This window comes from Aotus nancymaae, unplaced genomic scaffold (assembly GCF_030222135.1).
Source record: "Aotus nancymaae isolate 86718 unplaced genomic scaffold, 86718_ANA_hifiasm-v0.15.2.pri h1tg000014l, whole genome shotgun sequence".
NCBI classification, from domain to species: domain Eukaryota; kingdom Metazoa; phylum Chordata; class Mammalia; order Primates; family Aotidae; genus Aotus; species Aotus nancymaae.
This window is the reverse complement of record NW_026988425.1, coordinates 37,648,753-37,667,665: the sequence shown is the minus strand read 5'-3', so window position 1 is coordinate 37,667,665 and position 18,913 is coordinate 37,648,753. Positions and strand designations below refer to the sequence as shown.

Below are 18,913 nucleotides of genomic sequence, written 5' to 3'. Positions count from 1 at the left end.
GCCTAGTGGAAAAGACAGTGACAGGATTGTGCAATATGAAAGATGACAAATTTCCCAAACCATCAAGGACTCAAAAATAAGGGTAAACATCTTAAATGGGGTTGGTTTCAAGCACGTAGTACAGAAAAATGTTATCCAAACAAGGTCTTACGGATAACAGGAAGCGTTTAGTTTTAGGGTTCAAAATACGTACATGAATACAGCTGGCCTTTAGGACACTAGTAGCCACCATTTCTAGCTATGAAATACAAATTTTTGTTTTGGAAGTCTACTTTTCAATAAATGTACTTTCACGTGTTTTGTTGCCCATTTAATTACGTAATCAACAGGAAACAGTTATTTTAGAAAACGAGCTTCATTTTGTCAATTTACAAATTGCTTTGGAATTGTATCCAAAGGTCCTTAAAAAAGACGTTGGCCTTGGTGCTGGTGCATCACATAAATAACAGATGAAACAAACAAGCCGGTTTCCTACTCAAGGTGTGTCTGCAGAGTCCTGACTGCGTGCCAGGGGCTCTATCTGGCACATTTCTGAACTTTGCAAAATTAATTGTGCTGAGAACACCATCAAACGCGTCCGGCATACAGCGTAAACATCTTCAGACCGTGATTCTGCGCCATCAAACGCTCTCCAGCTAATTTCATTTGGTGATTACGCTGGAAGAAAACCGAGGCCAAGTGAAACTGCGGAAATGGGAACAATGTACCGAGGAAAAATCTCACCCCATTAAGGGATCCGTTTCTACTCCGCACAAATAAGCCCACCCCGCCTCGGAAGCAAGACTAGATGGCTCCAGGATATTCTCGGCGCGTCCGCAGGCCCTCTCCGGCAAGGGAGCCTCGCACTCGGCAGAGGACCATGACGCGAGCAGCGGCGCCTCAGCCCTGGGGGCGGTTTAGGTGATTCGTAAGGTCTCAACCATCGTCCCCCGCCCCACGCCCCAGAAGCTAGTTTTCGTGTATGCAGTGGTTACAGAGGCGGCGAAAACACGGCCCCGCGCTCTCCTCTCCTCAAGGCAGTGTTTGCAGCGGCAGCGTCTAGGGAGCCGCGGTCCTCCCCGCAGGGCCGTCGCGCACTCGGCCTTTCGCGAGGATTTGCCAGGGCTCGGCCGCCTGCCTCTCCCCCGCGCTTCCGTGACCTTCCGAGAGCGGCCTCGCCGCCGGAGGCTCGGAGGAAGCCCCACCCTCAGCGCCCAGGGCCCGTCGCGCGACCCCGTTCCTCCGACTCCCAGGGACGGCCCCGCGGACGCGCCCGGGCGCGCGGCCCGGCATCGGCGGGGGCGCGCGGATTGGGGCGGAGCCGGAGGCGGAGGCGGGGCCGGGGCGGGGCCGGTTCCGCGGCGCCCCCAGCCGAGCGGCGTGCAGGCACCGCCCCCGCGCGCCGCAGTCCCGGCTGGAGCGACGCGGCCGTGGTGGTGGCCGTTACCGTTGCCCCTGGGCGGCTCTGGCGGCGGCGGCGGCTTGCGGGGTTCGCAGAGCGCAGCGGGCCGCCCTTCGCCCGTGGCCGCCTCGAGCAGCCTCGCGCCGGCACTGAGTAGGCGAGACAGCGGCGGCGGAGGCGGCGGCGGGTTGTGCCCGGCCCCCTCCTTGGCGGCTCCTGCCCCCCGGCGGCTGCGGGCTCTGGGCAGCCCCGGGGCGGCGGCCGAGGCTGCAGAGCCGGCGGCAGGGGATGGCAAGATAGCGGCGCCGGAGCGGCCGGTGAGTGCGGGGGGCGGGTGGGCGCGCCGCGGGGCAGGGGAGCCGCAGAGCCCGGAGCGGGGTCCCCAGGGGCGGCCCAGGCGGGGTGGGGCAGCGCTCCCGGCTCTGCGAAGCGTCCTAGGGGAGTGACCCCGGAGAGCGCCGCTCTGGGTAGCGCCTCTCTGGGTAGCGCCGTTCTCTGCACGCCCTTGGATCATCCTCGTGTCCCGGGGGGGGGGCGCGGACTCCAGCGCCCAGAACTTCTGCTCCACGCAGGGCAGTGAGTTCTGAGGCCAGAGGTTACCTGGGGAATGGGAGGGAACTTGAAACATTTTTCCTTTGGAGAGGCGACCTACCAGGTGATTTCGTGCCCCTGTGCTTCAGCTCCTCTTTAAACCCATTCCTCGTCCTTTCTGTATCCGTAGTGCCTTTGACTTACTTGTATTTTTATGTGCTTGCTTCCGAAGGTGTGGTACTGGTTAAACCCAAAGTTAAAGTGTTGGAAGTCAAAGTTAGGCTTTGTGAAAGATGCCATTTCTGTTATGTTGTGTAAAAGCACAAAGCTGGATTCAAGAGTTCTGAGCGACACTAAACTGCACATCACGTGTTCTGAATTTACATGATTAATCTGAATTAGCATGATTTCGCTCCCCACATTCCGCTATCAAAAATATATGAGGTCTTTCATTTGCAGTTGAGTGTCTTTGTGTTCCTTTTGAATGTGTTTAATTCGGTCAAATATTGATATAACCTGTAGTGTCATTGAATGACATTTATATGGAAATCAGTTCTTTGCATTTCTTTTTATGCGTCTTTAAAAGATACTTTTTTTCAACAGAGAAGTTTCAGTTTAAAGTTTGCCTTCTGATTGGTGTTCAGTTTCAGATTAGTTTTTAATTTTAAAAAGTATTTGCTTGAAGTAAAATTAATGTGATATAGTAGTGTCGTTTAGTCAGGGGTTCAGGAATAGTACAGAAATTAAATTTAAAGCAAACCTTTCCTTTTAACAAGTGAAAACCCAAGGAGTTTTTTCAGCATGAATGCTACTTACTTGCCCTTCCCCTTAGGTGATGATTTTGCCACAGATCTGAAATTGCATTTCACTATTACCAGAGGGTTTCTTGTCTAAGCCTGGCAATGAAAAGGAAGCCTAAGTATAATGTGTTTTTAAAAACATGAGACAGTCCTTTTACTTGTGTCTTACGTTAACTTTCTGTATTATAGTCGGGGGCAACTGTTCATTTGGAAACTTCATTAGGGAGTTAGTTACAAGCCCAATTTAAATATATGATGTGTTCTTAAGGTGATCTGAGGACCTATTTCCTCTCCAAGAATTGAATTGAGACTTCTTTGCTTTGTAATAGGTGAGATCACTAGCAAGTCTCTAATTAGTGGATAGGTATCTTCTGGGGAATGAGAATCAGGGACTCTGCTGTTGTAGGAGCAAAACTTTTGTGATTTTTGAAAAATTTGCTTCTGAATGGTCATCTTTGACAAATATGTTGGTAATTGCATGCATTATTCTTATGTTAAAATGTATTGTACTAATTTGTGCAGCACGTAATCTGTTCACACTGGAGAAGATTCAGTAGATATAAAAAGATACAGAGTAGAAAGTATACCTCTCTTCCACCACGTTCCACAGCACCCAGTTCCCCTCTCCAGGAACCAAGATTACTGGCTCATTGTGTATATCTTTCCAGACATAGCCTGTGCTCTTGTAAACATTTTGTATGTGTTCTTTTTCTTTGTATTCGCAAAGATGACGACCCACTATATACTCTGCACCAGCTCCCCCCACCTCCTCTTCCCTCCCCACTAAATCATGGAAGACTCCATTGATATCTAAGAGAGCTGCCTCATTCTCTAACAGCTGCTGAGTACTCCATTAGGGGTGGACCATAATTTATTTAACCTCTTTATTGTGATATATGTAGGTTGTTTCTAATAATTTGCTTTGAAATTGTAAAGCATTAGTTTTTGAGGTTTTTAAGTGGATTTGGGTATTCCCAAAGGCCTAAAGGCAGTAGTCATTTGTTTCTTTATGTCACCTTCCAGGAAATAAATGTGCCTTCTCCCCAGTATACACTGTTTGCTTCTATATAACTTCACAGTGATCCATGAGAGTTTTTGGCATCTTTGCTGTGAAGTGGGAGCCATGATGGTCAGTAACTAAAGTCATTCCCTGGGTAACTACTTGGCTCTTTGTTTCAACAAAAGAAAGGAAGGAATAGATACAAATTTTAAAGAATAATCTATAGGAAAAATTCTTAAGTGTTTAAAGCTTTTTGAATATGGAGAAGTGGCTTGTGCCTTTGATTAAATTGAAGATGAGGGCGGTTATGTTTCATAAAATTTGGTTGTCATTAGGCACTCAAATCCTGCCTGCTGTAGATTATCACCACTATCTTACATTTTAATGTTAGTATAACATGGTTACAAATTTTACAGTTCGTGAGAGGGTTAATAACTTTTAAGGGAAAGGATGCTTTTAAAAAATATTTAGCTCTTTTCTTTAAAATGAAAAATTGGGGTCTCTTGTCAGCATGCTTTTGAAAAAGAATAAATTATAGAAGTAATGCTAATACTAGAAATTGAGCCTAATACATGACAAAGTTTGAACATTAGCCAATGTTGAGCTTTAGTATTTTCATTATGCTTATTTTTGAGGGCTATTTTTTTAGGACCAGTGTAAGCTATGATAATCTTTTAAAGCATACATATATGTATAATATCTATTGTATATATGTGTGTGTGTGTGTATATATATATATTTTTTAAATGGTCCAAACTCTTCTTTAAGGTATTCTCTTGCCTTTTCTTTGGTACCTGTTGTTGTGATACAAAACTGCTAACGTCGTCTGTATTTATTCTTCTTAAATAGGTATTTATTGGGCGTCTGTTAATATTCCAGACAGCTTTCTAGGGACTAAATTATGGCATTGCACAAGACAGACAGACCCAGCTATAAAGTCACATCTCAGCAAAGGAGATGGATAAAAAGCACAGATGCAGTAAGTGATGGTGGTGTCTCAATAGTGATAAGTGCTGCGAAAGAAATAAAGCAGGGTTGCATGGTAGAATGTGACAGGAAGTGGGCTGCTGTTTTACATCAAGTAGCCTGAAAAGCCCCTCTGGGTAGAGAGGGGTCTGAGCTGAGAGTTGAATGATAGGGAAGAAGCCTTGTGATTTTGGAGCTCTGAAAGAAGAGTGGCTCAGGCAGAGGGAAGGGCAAGTGCAGAAGCCCTGGAGCAGGACTGAGCCTTGTATACCCGAGGGACAGAGGACGACCTCTGTGGCTGCAGTTAGTGAAAGGAAAGGAGGGAGCGACAGGCAGCAGAGGAGTGGGCTGGGGTTGGTGCCCATATGTGTTGCATATGTCAAGAAATGTGTACAGAAGGTGGAAAAATGTGAGTGGTGGAGTTCCTCTATAGGCTGGAAGCTCCAGGGGGGTAGCAACACATCTGCTTTTTACCCATTGCATCTGCAGCACCAGGAACCACTGTCATCACAGAGTGGGCTGTGAATAGTTATTGAGTAAATAAACAATTAGAGAATTTATGAAATAATCTTACCTGCTTTTGGTCAAAAACTTAGATTTGGGAGTCTTAATTTTCCAGCTTGACTGTGGCCTTTGACATTAGTCAGTCAGTTACTGTTATCACTTTTCTTTCAAATTATCACTTTAGTCAAATTGTTTTTTTAAGTCAATTACACTTGACTGCTCTTCATGAAATTCAAGTGTAAAACCTTAAAAACAAACCCTTTTCAGTAAGTTATAGTGATTTATGAGAGATTTTCAGAAAGATGAGCATTTTTATTCTGCAGAATAGCCATTTGTACAAATGTAGGATTTCAAAGATGCCTTTTGTTTGTGTGTACTGAATGTTTTAATTCTTTGGGCCAGATGACAGACTAATGAGTAGATAAAATATATGTAGGTACTTTATTCTTACAGGAGGAGTATGTGCCTGCCCTATAGGGAATATCAAGAATTTGTGGCATTTCCTTTTCCCAACTTCTAGGCTGTCATTCTAAATATTAATGAAAGCTTGGGAAATGAGTTTTGTGCCAAGCAATTGTTATAGATGTCTAATAAGAATCTATGTCTTTCTCCTGATATGACTTTTGGGCTCTTGTTCCGTGTTAGAAGTGTTATAATCTTCCAGAATGATGGGTTTTAACTTTCTTATTTCCTATCGTAATCAATGAATGCCTTAGCATAATAAGTTGTTCCTACTTATGGCAATTTTATCTTCAACTGTTTCTCTTAAGCTCTGTGCAAATTATATGTAAAGGAGGGTTCTTTAGGTCCTTAGTCTTCAGTAAAGAAGCTTGTATCCTTTTGTCCTGATACAGCTAAAGCTCTTCAGGAAAAGAATAGAAACACCTACCGGTTGGGGTAAATTTAGAGGCTTAGATGCCTGAGTTAAAGTACTTTTACCAATTCCTTTATCTTTCTTTTTGTGAAACGTAGGAATTGCAAATTTGTCTTACATTGTCTAAAATGACAACACATGCATTCTTATAGGGTGTTGCTGCTGATACTGCTTAGGTGAGCAAAACTTGTGTTGGGAGATACTGTTTTATGGTTTCATGTTGGAAATTGAGGAAAAACTTCTGGTCGGTGGATTTTTTTTTTTATACTTTTGCACAGAGGTGACAATCTTGGCTTCCACTCATTCTTCTGGTTTATAAGGCATATACAGAGAAAAAATTGGTATTCTTGCATATGCCTAGAGTGGGGAATGTATCTGTATTACTAAGTGGCAGTATCCTTAGAGGCCACAAGGCGGTGATATCACTACCTAAAGTCATTTGTGTGGCGCTCTCCTAGAGAGTGCCTTGGAATACTGAAGCCTCTTGCAATGCCGCCTTCTAATTTCTCCCCAAAGTGGCCCTCTCCAAGGACACCCTGAATCCGAGGACTGTTGAATTGTGGTAGCAGGAACATCTGGTGGAAAATAATAAGAGGTGACAGAAATGCTAATTGGGCAGTGAGGTGTAGACTTTAGACAGAATTGTTGTACCTTTTGAGTTGGGGTAAGGTAAGTGGGAGAGATGTGAGAATTGCCACCAGCACTTTAGGCTGCAGCCCCTGAGGACACCCGAGTGCTACAGTAAGCACTAAGGTACCTGCTGCATGGGGACAGGATGCCAGCTGTTTCCATGCAACAGGCTTGGAGACCCACAGCCATGCCATGCTTATGCCTTAGTGTTTATAGTGCAATAGAAATGTGAGGGAGATAAGACCATTGCAGAAACCTCTCCATAGAAACAGTTGAAGTTAGGAGCATACAATTTCTTCTAACTGGAACTTCATCCTGCATTTATTCCTTGAAGTTGCCTGGATCACCACAATTTTAATGTAAATGTAAAATTGTTCTTTTGGGAGAATGTGGGTCTGATTTTGTGAAAAAACTATATAGAGCTTAAAATGCAAAGTTCTTGTGAATAATAGAAAATTAAGCACTCAAACAAAAATCAAGTAAAGTAGATAATTTGATTGAAAGCTGGAAGGGCCTTCAGATTCATCTGGTCAGCTTCTTAAAGTAAAGAAACTTAGACCCAGAGGTGGTAGTATAATTTGCCTAAGAATCCAGGAGTCCTGACTGGCGGTGTAACCATGATTTTGTCCGTTGTCCCTAGCATTAGAACAGTGCCTAGTCTATAGTAGACGTTCACATATTTGTTGGATAATTGATTATCTAAAGGAATTTTAAGAACTGCAGATTGCCATGTTAGCTATAAGACAATACTTACACAATCTGAAAGAATATAAAATTTTATGAGTTTCTTGTTAGAAAAATAGAGCATGTTGTTATTAAAACTCAAACTCTTAAGCCAGACAGGCAAACGAAAGTCCAGTGTTTTACGTCTTAGCTTGGTACCTTTCAAAGTCCATTTTCACTAGATTTTCTAAAGTCATTCTGTTAAGTTCAGCCTATTGGTATCTGGTATCAATAAGTTTTGTATTTTGTATTTGAAACATACACTTTAAAATCTGGCGTTTATTGTTTGAATTTTTTTCTTTTCAAATGTGCTTTATCGATAGCTCAGCTATGTTACAAACTTATGGCCATATGGGGATATGATTGTTTAAAAACAAATCTAGTCAACTGGAGGATTTTGGAAATTGTCACTTTTAAATGCTGTTGGTAGATGTTATAACTTTACAGGAGGGCAATTTTGTATTACTCATCAGAAGCCTCAAAAATGTGCCCTGTCCCTTAGTCAGGCATCTTCACCGCTAGGAATCTAAACTAGGGAGAAACAATAAAGCCTGTGTACAGAGATCAGTCTTTAGCAGTGGTTCTAGTGCATGTAGTGCATGTGTGCACCATACTCCTGTCAATACCTTTCTCCTCCTCACAGTGATTCTTAAGAAGTCTAATTACTGTGGTGTACCAAAATCTGGAGGGAGGTCCTCTGAAGTTTGGAAAAAAACTCACCTCCAGATTCTAGTGAGCACCACAAAAATATACATTAAAAAAAATCCTCCTCTAATTTGCAAAAATGATTTTTGTAAATTTGTTTATAATAGTTACAAACTAGAAACACCTTAAATACCCAATAATAGGGAGACTGATTAAATGAATTGTGATATATACATGTAATAGAATACCCTTTATTTAACAGTGATATAGGGGAATATTTATAGATATGGAAAGATACTCAATTTTTGTAAACTGAAAAAACAGATTGTAAAACAGTATGGGTACATTAATCCTTGTTTTTGTTTATGGAGAGAGGGTGTGTGTGTGTGTGTGTGTGTGTGTGTGTGTGTGTATGTGTGTACAATTTTCTATATGTTATGTAGGAAAATGCCAGGAAGACTATAGGCCGAATGTTAGGTGATACTGTCTTTTGTGTGTTGAAATTACAGTTGACTGTCATTCTTTTTACTTTCCTGAATTTCCCACACATAAAGCATGTCATGTGGTAAAGGGTCTTGGATCAAATCCCATTTCCCATTTACTGGTTGTGTGAACTTGGATAAATTTTGTATTTCCTTATCTGTAAAAAGGGGATAATAATATCCAGATTACGGTGCCCACATACAGTATTTGATAAATGTTACCTTGACTTCACTAATCTGATATGGTGATTAAAGCAAGTATTATATTCTTAATAATACAGAATTTCTAAGCAGAATAATTGTGTTATGTAAGTTTTATCAAACTGTCATGAAAAGCATTTCAGGGCATTCTGACAAACTATTTTGTTGCTTCTGGTCACTGGGAAATATTTTGTCAAGTTTTATTTACTTTAAAACTGAAATGCTTTTCATTGCCAATGCATTTTATTTTGAATTGAAGGCATTTTTTTCTTCTTTTTCTGTTATTGTCTTGAATAGTCCTGTATAAATTTTTGAAGGTCAGGATATGATCTTCCTTTCCTTTTATAGAGGTGTTAGAGTGATATGTGATTTATTTAAGTCACTGCTGAGTGCCTTTTCTTTGACAGGCGGTAGATAGGCATCAGATTTGCAGCAGTGTCCTGGATAGACATGTCCCTGCCCCATGAATGACATATGGAAATGACTAGTGTGGTTCAAAGCCAGGAGGCCCACTCAGTAAATAGACGGTTATTGCAGTTAGGTATCAAGTAGTCCTCATTTCCTCTCCACCGATTTTAAAAGGAATTTTGTTGTGATGTTACATTTCACTGTACACAAACATTGCCTCCTGCTTATTCAATGAACTACTGTATATGAGGAACATACTAGGTTATTTCACTTTGCTGACATCCATGAGTGATTTAGTGATGACTTATATTACACAAATGTGAGAATATCTTAGGTTAATAGGCTTAAAGTTGCTACTATATATCTTCTGTGAAGGATAATCTTTTATTACCTTCAGTATGACCTCCTGCCTTTTTGAGATTATCTTTTGTAAAATCATTGAGAATGAGCTCCTCCTAACAAATCTAGGATGCATGGAATTTGTGGCTATCCCACTTGAGAAATTCCAGCACATGATCTTACTAGGAGACAGTGGCAAAAAAGTCATGTACCATATACTGATGTTTAGGTCAGTGACAAGCCATATATATGATGGTGGTCTCATAAGATTATAAGACCATATTTTTACTGTACCTTTTTAATGTTTAAATACTTCTGTTCTGTTACAGTTGCCTTAGCATTCAATACAGTTACATGCTGTACAGATTTATAGCCTTAGGAGCAATAGGCTATTATACTGTATAGCCTAGGTGTCTAGTAGACTATACCATATAGGTCTGTGTAAGTACACTCTGTGATGTTTGTACAACAACAAAATTGCCTAACACATCTCTCAGAACTGTATCCCCATCATTAAGCACACAAGACTATAGTTAAAAATAATGTTGCCATTTGACAGTGTGTAAAAAACTGCATTCGTTTTGTAATTAGTTTTATGTAGGGAGAATTTTTTTAAAATTAGCAACTGTTGTAAATACTTTAATAACAAGTGGACCCTCAGTAGTCATGAAAGATATGTCTTGGAACCTTCATGACAAATACCTTGTATTTTATTTTCCTCATACAGCCAAATAAAAGAAAGAAAATTTCTTGATGTGTTTTCATGTTCCTGTGTAGAATTCATGGTAGGATAAGTCATATCCTACTTTACTTCTTTTTTTTGCTTGAATAAATTAGCTGTATTTTGAGAAGATGTAGTTTAGGGGAAGAACAAATTCAGGAGGGTAATGAATTAAGAATCAGTTTTGGCCATAGTAAGTTCAAGATACCTGTGAGACTTGCAGGTGACAAGTTGTATGTATATCTGGAGGTGACAAGACTTGTAGGTGACAAGTTGTACGTATAGATACATATTACTTCTATCTATCTCACATTGTTCTATCCCATACCATTGCTTTACATGGACTTTATTCCCGTCGCCCCCATTGGAACTGGCAGTTAGCTTTCTTTCTTGGGGGTGGGGGATTTACTTTTCACAAAGAACACTGTGTGAGCTGCACTGAGTATGTAACGGTGACTGGAGAGCAACCAAGCTGTGTTGACATGTAGACATTGGGCTGCTGGCTAGATCTAGGACTTTGCCAACTCACCCTTTCCTGAAGGCCAGCTTCAATAAAATTACGGATGACTGTTTTGAAACTTTTTCAGCTCACAGATAGTCAAAACTGTGAGTGCTGTACTCAATGCATTCCACAGGCTGTGCTGCTGGGAGGAAAAACTCAAATGCTTACAAGGACAGTAGACGTTATGTAAATTGTACAAGTTGGCCTGGCCTGCCTTTTGCTTTATGCTTTTGATAGACAATCAGGAGTATGTCACTTTCTTTTTAATTCTACTGCAAGAGAGACAACAGTGACAATCTAGACGGTAAATGGCAACTGAAACTTGTCTCAGTTTTGAGGACCAATAAGGAAAGTGAGAACTATGAAAAACTCTAGAACACATGTTCTTAGGAAGGAGCGACTGCTCTTACCTGGTGTTGATTGGTGTCCTGTGGGATGTGGAATGAGTATGTCGAGAGCTTCTTAGTTTTGATTTTTAAACACTCTATTTTTAAACACTCTGTTTTGAAATGTTGACAGATAATTCAAGGATTTTAAAATTTTGTTTAAGAATTTGGTTCAAACAAAACACATCTGAAGGCAAAGCCTGCCAATTTTAAACAATAGTATGTAACATTTCTTTGCCCATCTTTTCCTTCACTCTTTTCATTTAGTTCAGGTCATACTGGATATTCAATTTTGTTCCTCATCTTTTCATGTAATGGTATGTGATATGTTTCTTCATGTTGCTGAAAATTCTTTAGTATGTATTGATAACTGTGTAACATTTTATTCTCTGGATGAACCATCACTTGAGCATTTACATTATTTTAAACTTTTCCAGTTCATAATTAAAGCAACAGTAAATATATTTAAGCATAAAGCTGTATTTTCCCCCTTCTTCAATAAATTTTGCACTCTTCCCTTAAAATTCATTTATTGAGTCAAAACAACTAAATATCTTTAAGACTTTTGATATAGTTTATTTTATTTTCTCCACATAATTGTTTGAGTACTAGGAAATAACATATTTGTTCATTTTATTAGCTGTTTTTATTTAGATTTATCCATCATTTGATTTTTACGTTGGATTGTTATTTTTTAAAATATAAGTAGCTTTTTAAAAATTATAAAAGAATGCTCATTTTGTAAAAATTAAGAAAGCTCTGGGAATATAAATAAAAATACAAAAAAAATTCAGTTACACCATTCAGAGACAACCCCAAGCAACATTGTTACATATTCTTCTAGATTAATTTCTATGCATACACACACACACACACACACACACACACACACACACAAAACGTACGTATGTACGTATTTATGCCTACATCTCCAAATATGTTAAACCATGTTTGGAATGGTATGTACATATTGTCTTATAAAATGATTTAAATTTTTTGACTTACATAATAATCTTCCATGGTGCATTACTACGCACTACATTCAGTTTATTTAACAATTATTTACTGTACACTGTGTGCCTGACAATTTTTCCAGTTGCTGGGGGCTATAGCAGTGAAGAGGAGTGCTGAATAGGAACTTTCTTTCTGTCTCTTCCTCCCCATCTAGACGCTGAACTCTCAGGTCATGCTGGATATTCAGTACTGGCTACTCATGGAGCACAGCATCTAGGTGGGGAGGGAGGGATAATAAGTCAGGAATGGTGTATGCATATGTCTTTAGATATTGATGAGTATGCTGTCTGATGAGTATGCTGAAGGATATAAAATAGGATACCGCAATGAAGAGTGAGCAGTGTGTGTTTGTGGTACAGGATTTGTAGGAGGGAGGCAGGCAGGGAATTGTCCTCTTTTCTAGGTGATGAGGAAGGGCTTTCCTGAGGAAGTGAGTGTTAACTCGACTTGAATGATGAGAAGAGTCAGGGGAAGGTGATTCCCCATGATAGGAGTAACAAGTGCCAGGGGCCTCGGTGGACTGAGTAAGTGCATGTGAGGATTGGAAGGAGGCCCTAGAAACTGGAAGCCAGTGACCAAAGGAGAGAAGTGTGTGTGAAGAATGTGGAAGGGGATGCAGGGCAGAGAGTGGGGTGTGCTTATGATGAGAATCCACCAGACAGTTTTAAACTGGGGACTGACACGATCTGATAGCTATTTTTGAAAGGTTTTGCTTTGAGTGGATTGGTGGGGAGCAAGACTGGAAACAAGAGGACCACTTCAGAGGCTCTTGTAGCAGTTCAGGCAAAGAGGCTGGTGCACTTAATTTGGAGGTAGTGATGAGGATGATGGGTGTGCTTTCCTTCAGCATGCATTTGAAGGTGTAGCAGCTAATAGTACATAGGGGGTGGGTAGAGGCTGATGGGGAAGGAAAGGAATGACTGCTAGGTTTTTTTGCTTGAATAAATTAGCCATATTTGAGAGGGTGTAGGTTAGAGGAAGAACAAAGTTAGGAGGGTTTTGAACCAAGAACCAGTTTTTGGACATAGTAAGTTCAAGATACCTTTGAGACTTGCAGGTGACAAGTTGTACATATATCTGAAGAAAAGTCAGATAGAAAGTGGCATATACATCTTTGAGGAAGTAAGGGTAAGATACATTTTTAAATTACTACATATAGATTTTAATTAACATGATTGAGAAATTATTAAGAGTACAGATAGAGAGAGGTGGGCTGGAATGCATGCAGAGATGTCTTCTTTAATCAATCCCAAATTGAGGGACATTCAGGTTATTTCATTTAAATTATAAGTGCATTTAGTGTACACACCCTTGAAATCTTGTGTGGTATCTCCTGAGGAAAATTTCCTAGAAGTGAATTATGAGTTGCTTGTGAAGTGCTTGACACGGAGCTTACCACATAGTGAGCTCATGATAAATATTTGCAGCCTTGGTTTATCTTCATTATTCCTATTGTTATTGAGTGAAAGGCTTTCGATTAGAAAGGCAACATAATGGCTCACAATTTAGACTCTAGAGTCACGTCTAGGTTCAAATTCTGGCTTTGCTTCTTATGAGCCACAATAATTTGGGTAAGTCACTTAATCTGTTTCCTCGTGTGTACCATGTGAAAAATACCAAACCTCTTTGGAGGGTCGTGAGAGTGCAGGTTAAGTGCTCGGGCTTCCCTGGAGCATGCAGCCCTGTGACCTTACACAACTACAGGTTGGGTTCCAATTTCTCCACATTGTCCAGGGTTGTATCTAGTATCATTCTTATTAACCTTTTCCAATCAGTAGAAATATGGTTTCATGTCATTTTCATGTTTATTGCTCATTTATATTTCTTAGTGTGTGAGTTGTATATTTTTTATTTCTATTGAAGGTATTCATCTTGCTTTAGCATCTTTTTTTAGCCATTTGTGTATCCTAAGTACAGTGACACTTGTCGTATTTGTTGTACGTATTTTTTCCCAGGGGAAAAAAAATCTTCACTGGGCTCAGTTTGGTGAGAAAGATGGTTTTATAAATCATTGCTATATAATATTACATGTAGTAACATAAGCATATGCATTATGCCCTGAGAACAGTGGGGAAGGTTGGATCTGGAACAGCACACACTGAAATTTGAAGGATGAGTTGATATTTGTTAAAGGGACAAGGAAGAGTGGAGTGGGAAGGACATTCTTGGTAGATGATCTGTCTATGCAGGAACAGTGAGGCACCACAGAGCCTGGCACGTTTACACATTTAGTAGGCCAGGGAGAGCCTTGGAGGATTCTAGGCATGCAAGACTGACATTCATGCTATAGGAGGATCAGAAGTCCTGAGACCAGTTAGTAGCATTGCATTTGTCCAGGCTGAGGGAAAGAGCCCCCAACCAGGCCTGACTCTGGAGGTCTGTCCTTATTTGCCAAGTAAATTTGAGGCAGTGACGCAGGTGGTAGTCATAACTAGAAGCATCCTTTGTGCTGCCTCTACCATCTTCTACTATGTCCTTTTTATAAAGCGTCTGATTAAACTTACATAGTAAAAAAGGATTTGTTATTTAAAGCTCTGAAACACAGTTTTATTGATGCCTTACCCTAAAGTTGCCAAAAGTTGCTAAATGTTCAAGTGTCCCCACATGTGGGTACTTTTATGAAATAGATAGTAGCTGGCCACCTCTGGTGAGATGGGATGAGAATATTTAGAGTAAGATTTATATTGAAGCAAGAACTTATGACTTGGGCAGTAATAAAACCAACAATTATAATTTATGTTTCATATTAATATTAAATTTATATTTATATTAGATTATCTACTTATTTTTCAAACTAAAATGAATCCTCCAATTTTAATACCACTGGAGGTCAGGATTTTAGACATTTTATGTCTAATAAAGTGAGGAGACGAAAGAGTCATCCTTCTTAGTATTTTTATGGCCATCTTACAATATTGGCCTTGCTTGTTAACCATTTTTTTTTGTGGTTTTCCCATGTGTTGCTGCTAAATCATATCTTCTCCCATCTGTGTGTGTTCATTTTCTGTGTATTATTATTATCAACATTATCATTTCGTTTTGGACCCTGACATCCATGAAAAGTTTATTTTATTGAATTTATTTATTGGAATCTTTTTATTATACCTTGTATATTTGCTATTTTGCCCACTTTTTCCAGCCACACATAAGGTGAATGTGATTCCTATATCTTCATTCAACTCATTATTGAAAATATCAAGAAAAACAGAACTCTTTGATAACTCTCTACATCACTTTTATCCAGGTCGACATCATCCCACCGATTAACACTCTGAGTAAGGCTGATTGTGTGGTAAAAGCAGTCTCTTCACTTTGTTTACGCAGCTTGAATTTCTTTACCTTGCTAATGCACATCTTTCATGTGTTAGAAAAGATTTTGTTCAAACGGAGATAGATTTTGTTGTTTCTGATCCTTGCTTTTTTCCCAGTCCAGCAGCTTATCAAGTCGAGGCTAAGGATGGGTTGACATGCGTGGGTCTGAGATCTTCTGGGATTCCTTTCTTAATACTGTTGATCATCTTATCCAGGATCAGTTATCAAACTCACAGGCCTCTGGTCTGTAGAATTTTATTTCTTAACAAGAATGTCCTTTTCTGAAATAGCTTTGCCAAATATCAATTATTTTAGGTGCTGTTATGTTTTTCATTCTCCATTCCACTCTTATGCTTCACCTGTTTGCAAGATGTTGTAGACCATGGTCTGAAGCCAGAGCTAAAGGGTTTATTTTATTTGTTGTTGTTTTGGGTGTTTAGGATTTTGGTATCTGGGATTAAATAATGTCATAAAGAAAAAAGTTTTGAATTATTTTGTAGTGGAGCACTTCAGATTCTGACCCTGAAGACTGTTAAGAAAACATTCAGGCACATTTTGATCAACATCTGTGCATAGAAATCTAGGTTTTAAAACAGTTTATATTTTAAGATTATTTCAGCAGCAAGACAAGAATTTTTTAATGCCAATACATTTTGTGACAGCTTAACTGGTGCCCTAAGAACTATATTTGGCCTGCAAATGTGTTTTCTTTGGCCCACATAGTGTTTCTTTAAAAAATTGGAATTAATTGCCAGTATTTAAAAATAAGGAGATTTTGTAATAATAATTATAAAAAAAGACAAAAAAAAAAAACAAAAACAAAAAGCAACAACCTGGATTTCCTGCCCTTTTGGAAGAACTGGAAGATCTGTGGCTATACTGGCTGCTCGTCCTATGTGGTATAATACAGACACAAGGAACTGGTGAGGGGCTGCCCGCCAGCATGTGTCATGTGACTGGCTCCAGTCATTTCTTCTGGCTGGCTCTTGGAGTATGTTTGAGTTTGCACCTGCTGAGTTGAGAGCTTAACCAATTAAAAGTGTACTTAGAGTTGGAAGGAGAACAGTAAGATGGCAGTTATTTTCCATTTGTTCTGTGAACATAAACTGTCTGATCTTTGTCGTAATGTGATCAGTGGAAGTGCTTGGTAGAGCAGGTGGTTTTTCTCCTAGCAACATTATTCACCGGACAGGATCAGGGGACAGCCGAATTTCTAATCACATTGTACATCTACCAGTTTGTTCCTGCAGGTGACAAACAGGGTGTCCTGAAAACAAAACAACTGTAAGTTTCTTATGATACTTGAAGTAGGGAAAGCAGGTACTGGGTCTTAATTGTGTTATTTGAGAGCTAAGACCTGAGATGTTAGGTGATTTATCTTTGAGCCCCTACCTGTCACTTATTCAATGGTGGAATAGAGACTGGAGTCTAGGGCTCCTGACCCCAGCTTACTTGCTCATTTTACAGTTTAGTGTAAAATGGTCTGGAGCTGAGATTTGCAGAGTTGACTGCAGGCCCCACTCTGCTCCTTACTCGCTATGTGACCTTTCTGTGCCTCTTTTTTTATTATAAAAAGAGGGAAATAATAATAATGACCTTAGAGAATTGACAGGAAATGAAATCAAATTTTGCATTTGAAGAACTTAGAAAAGTGGCTGCTCCTTAATAAACAGTATATAAATAATGCATAATATCTGAAATACATGTATAAATTATATTTTACATGGTAGAGTTAGGTAAAACACCTACATAGAATTATTGTGTAATTAGTATTTTTCCCGCTTCTAGAATTTAGAAAGGCCTTTAGAGATAGTTTTACTCTATGTATTGCCCTCCCCCAATACCCCCCCCAAAAAATAACAAAAAACAACTTCAATTTGAGCCAGTATTGTCTTTTCATTAATAAATTTGTATAGCAAACAGGTTCATTCAAAAGCATGTTTTGCAGCTTACTCTTCAGAATGTAAAGAAACAACTGAGTGGCATGAAAATATTTTAAGTGCTCACCAAGGACTCTATTTGAATCGATTTGCTTCAGTCACCAAATAAATCTTGAATGTGTAGTGGATATAAAGCATTTCTAGATGCATGGATTTTACAAAGATAAGGCTCTGCTCTTAGCTTATGGTGGAAAAGAGGGTGAAAGGAAGGGAGAGAATGATCTCTATAATACCTGGTATGATAAGATCAATGCCCAAAGTGGAAATTGATGTACAGTGGGAACATAAACAGAGCACCATGTCTGGTTGGACATAGTGGTCAGCATGAGAGCCAAGAGGAAGAGATACCCCTGGGAAAGGAATAGAGGAGGTGGAAGAAGATTGTGGAATAGATGGGTGAATTTGAATGTGGACGGATGTCTGAACTGTTGGTGGGCCAGCCTCCTGATATTTGGCCTGGACTTTCAAAGAATGATGGGGTTAGTGATATAGATGCTATTTAAAGCCTTGCAACTCACTGTGGAAGATGGATTGTGTGAGGCCTTCGCTGGAGGGTTGTAAATTAGGTTTGCCAGAGGGGTGAGGAGGGTCTGAGCCTCTAGAGCTGTGGAAATAGACTTAGGGGAGAAGATGGGGAAAGAGTCAAGGCATGTTTTAGGTAAAAGTGGCAAGTCAGGTGGGAGGTGTGAGGAAGAAGGAAGAGGCAGGGTTACTCAGAAGACACTGGTGCCATGGGCTAAGACAGCACAAGAGAGCAGGTTTGGAGGGGGAAGTGAGCTTAATTCAGTACCTCTGGAGTGTTTGAGGAATCTGAAATATCCATGTGGATATGAAAGATCAGAGTATTTTGTTATTCCTGAAGGAACTTTACCTGAGTGGATTTGTGTAAGTAAGCAAGAAATTGTCTAGTGAATAGTCTGTAACTGGGCAGAAGCCAATCCTGGGAACACGGATTTGGAAGTAATTAGCATATGAGTGATGTTATAGCCACAAGCACAGATAACATTGTTCAGCCAGGAAGTGAAGGCTGGAAGGAGCAGTGGGCTAAGGAGTCCCATCAAGGAAGCTGAGTAGGAATAGAATCTTAATGGCATCTCAAGTCAGTGAAGGAAGGAATGGATTACCTAATAAATGGTGTTGGGATAAGTGGTAGCCATTTAGTGAGAAACAGAAAAGGTGGGTCCTTGACTCAACTGTACACTGAAATTAATTGTATATGGCATGAAGCTTAAAATGTGAAACGCTTTAAATGTATTTGAAGGCAACGTTGGGACAATTTGTATAGTCCTGGCATGAGAGAAACCTTTATGGTTGGAAACCACAAAGGACAAAATAGAGAAATCTGATCTAGTAAAGGTCAAACAAAAGACTCACTGGAAAGTAAAGCAATTGGGAAATCTATTTGCTATGTATATAACAGAGTTCATATGCATATTAAGAGCTTTTTTTCTTGGCAATTATTAAGGAAATGATTAATGCCCAATTAGAAAAAGGGGCAAAAGATAGAATAAATAGCTTATAAATAAAGCATTGCAAATTACCATTAAACATATG

General features: G+C 39.8%; 1 protein-coding gene across 3 annotated transcripts in view; it reads left to right on the top strand.

Moving 5' to 3' along the window:
* The first annotated feature begins 849 nt into the window (after window positions 1-849).
* LIFR (LIF receptor subunit alpha) overlaps window positions 850-18,913 on the top strand; it is an 80,937-nt gene continuing 62,873 nt past the window's right edge. For 2 of the 3 annotated variants that reach the window (XM_064375931.1, XM_012460021.2), the window contains exon 1: window positions 850-900. In XM_064375931.1, coding sequence (XP_064232001.1) covers window positions 860-900 — 41 coding nt within the window. In that variant the 5' untranslated portion in view covers window positions 850-859. Of the gene's footprint in view, window positions 901-1,681; window positions 1,699-18,913 lie in introns of those variants that run through there. The other variant, XM_021671853.2, reaches the window with a different exon arrangement.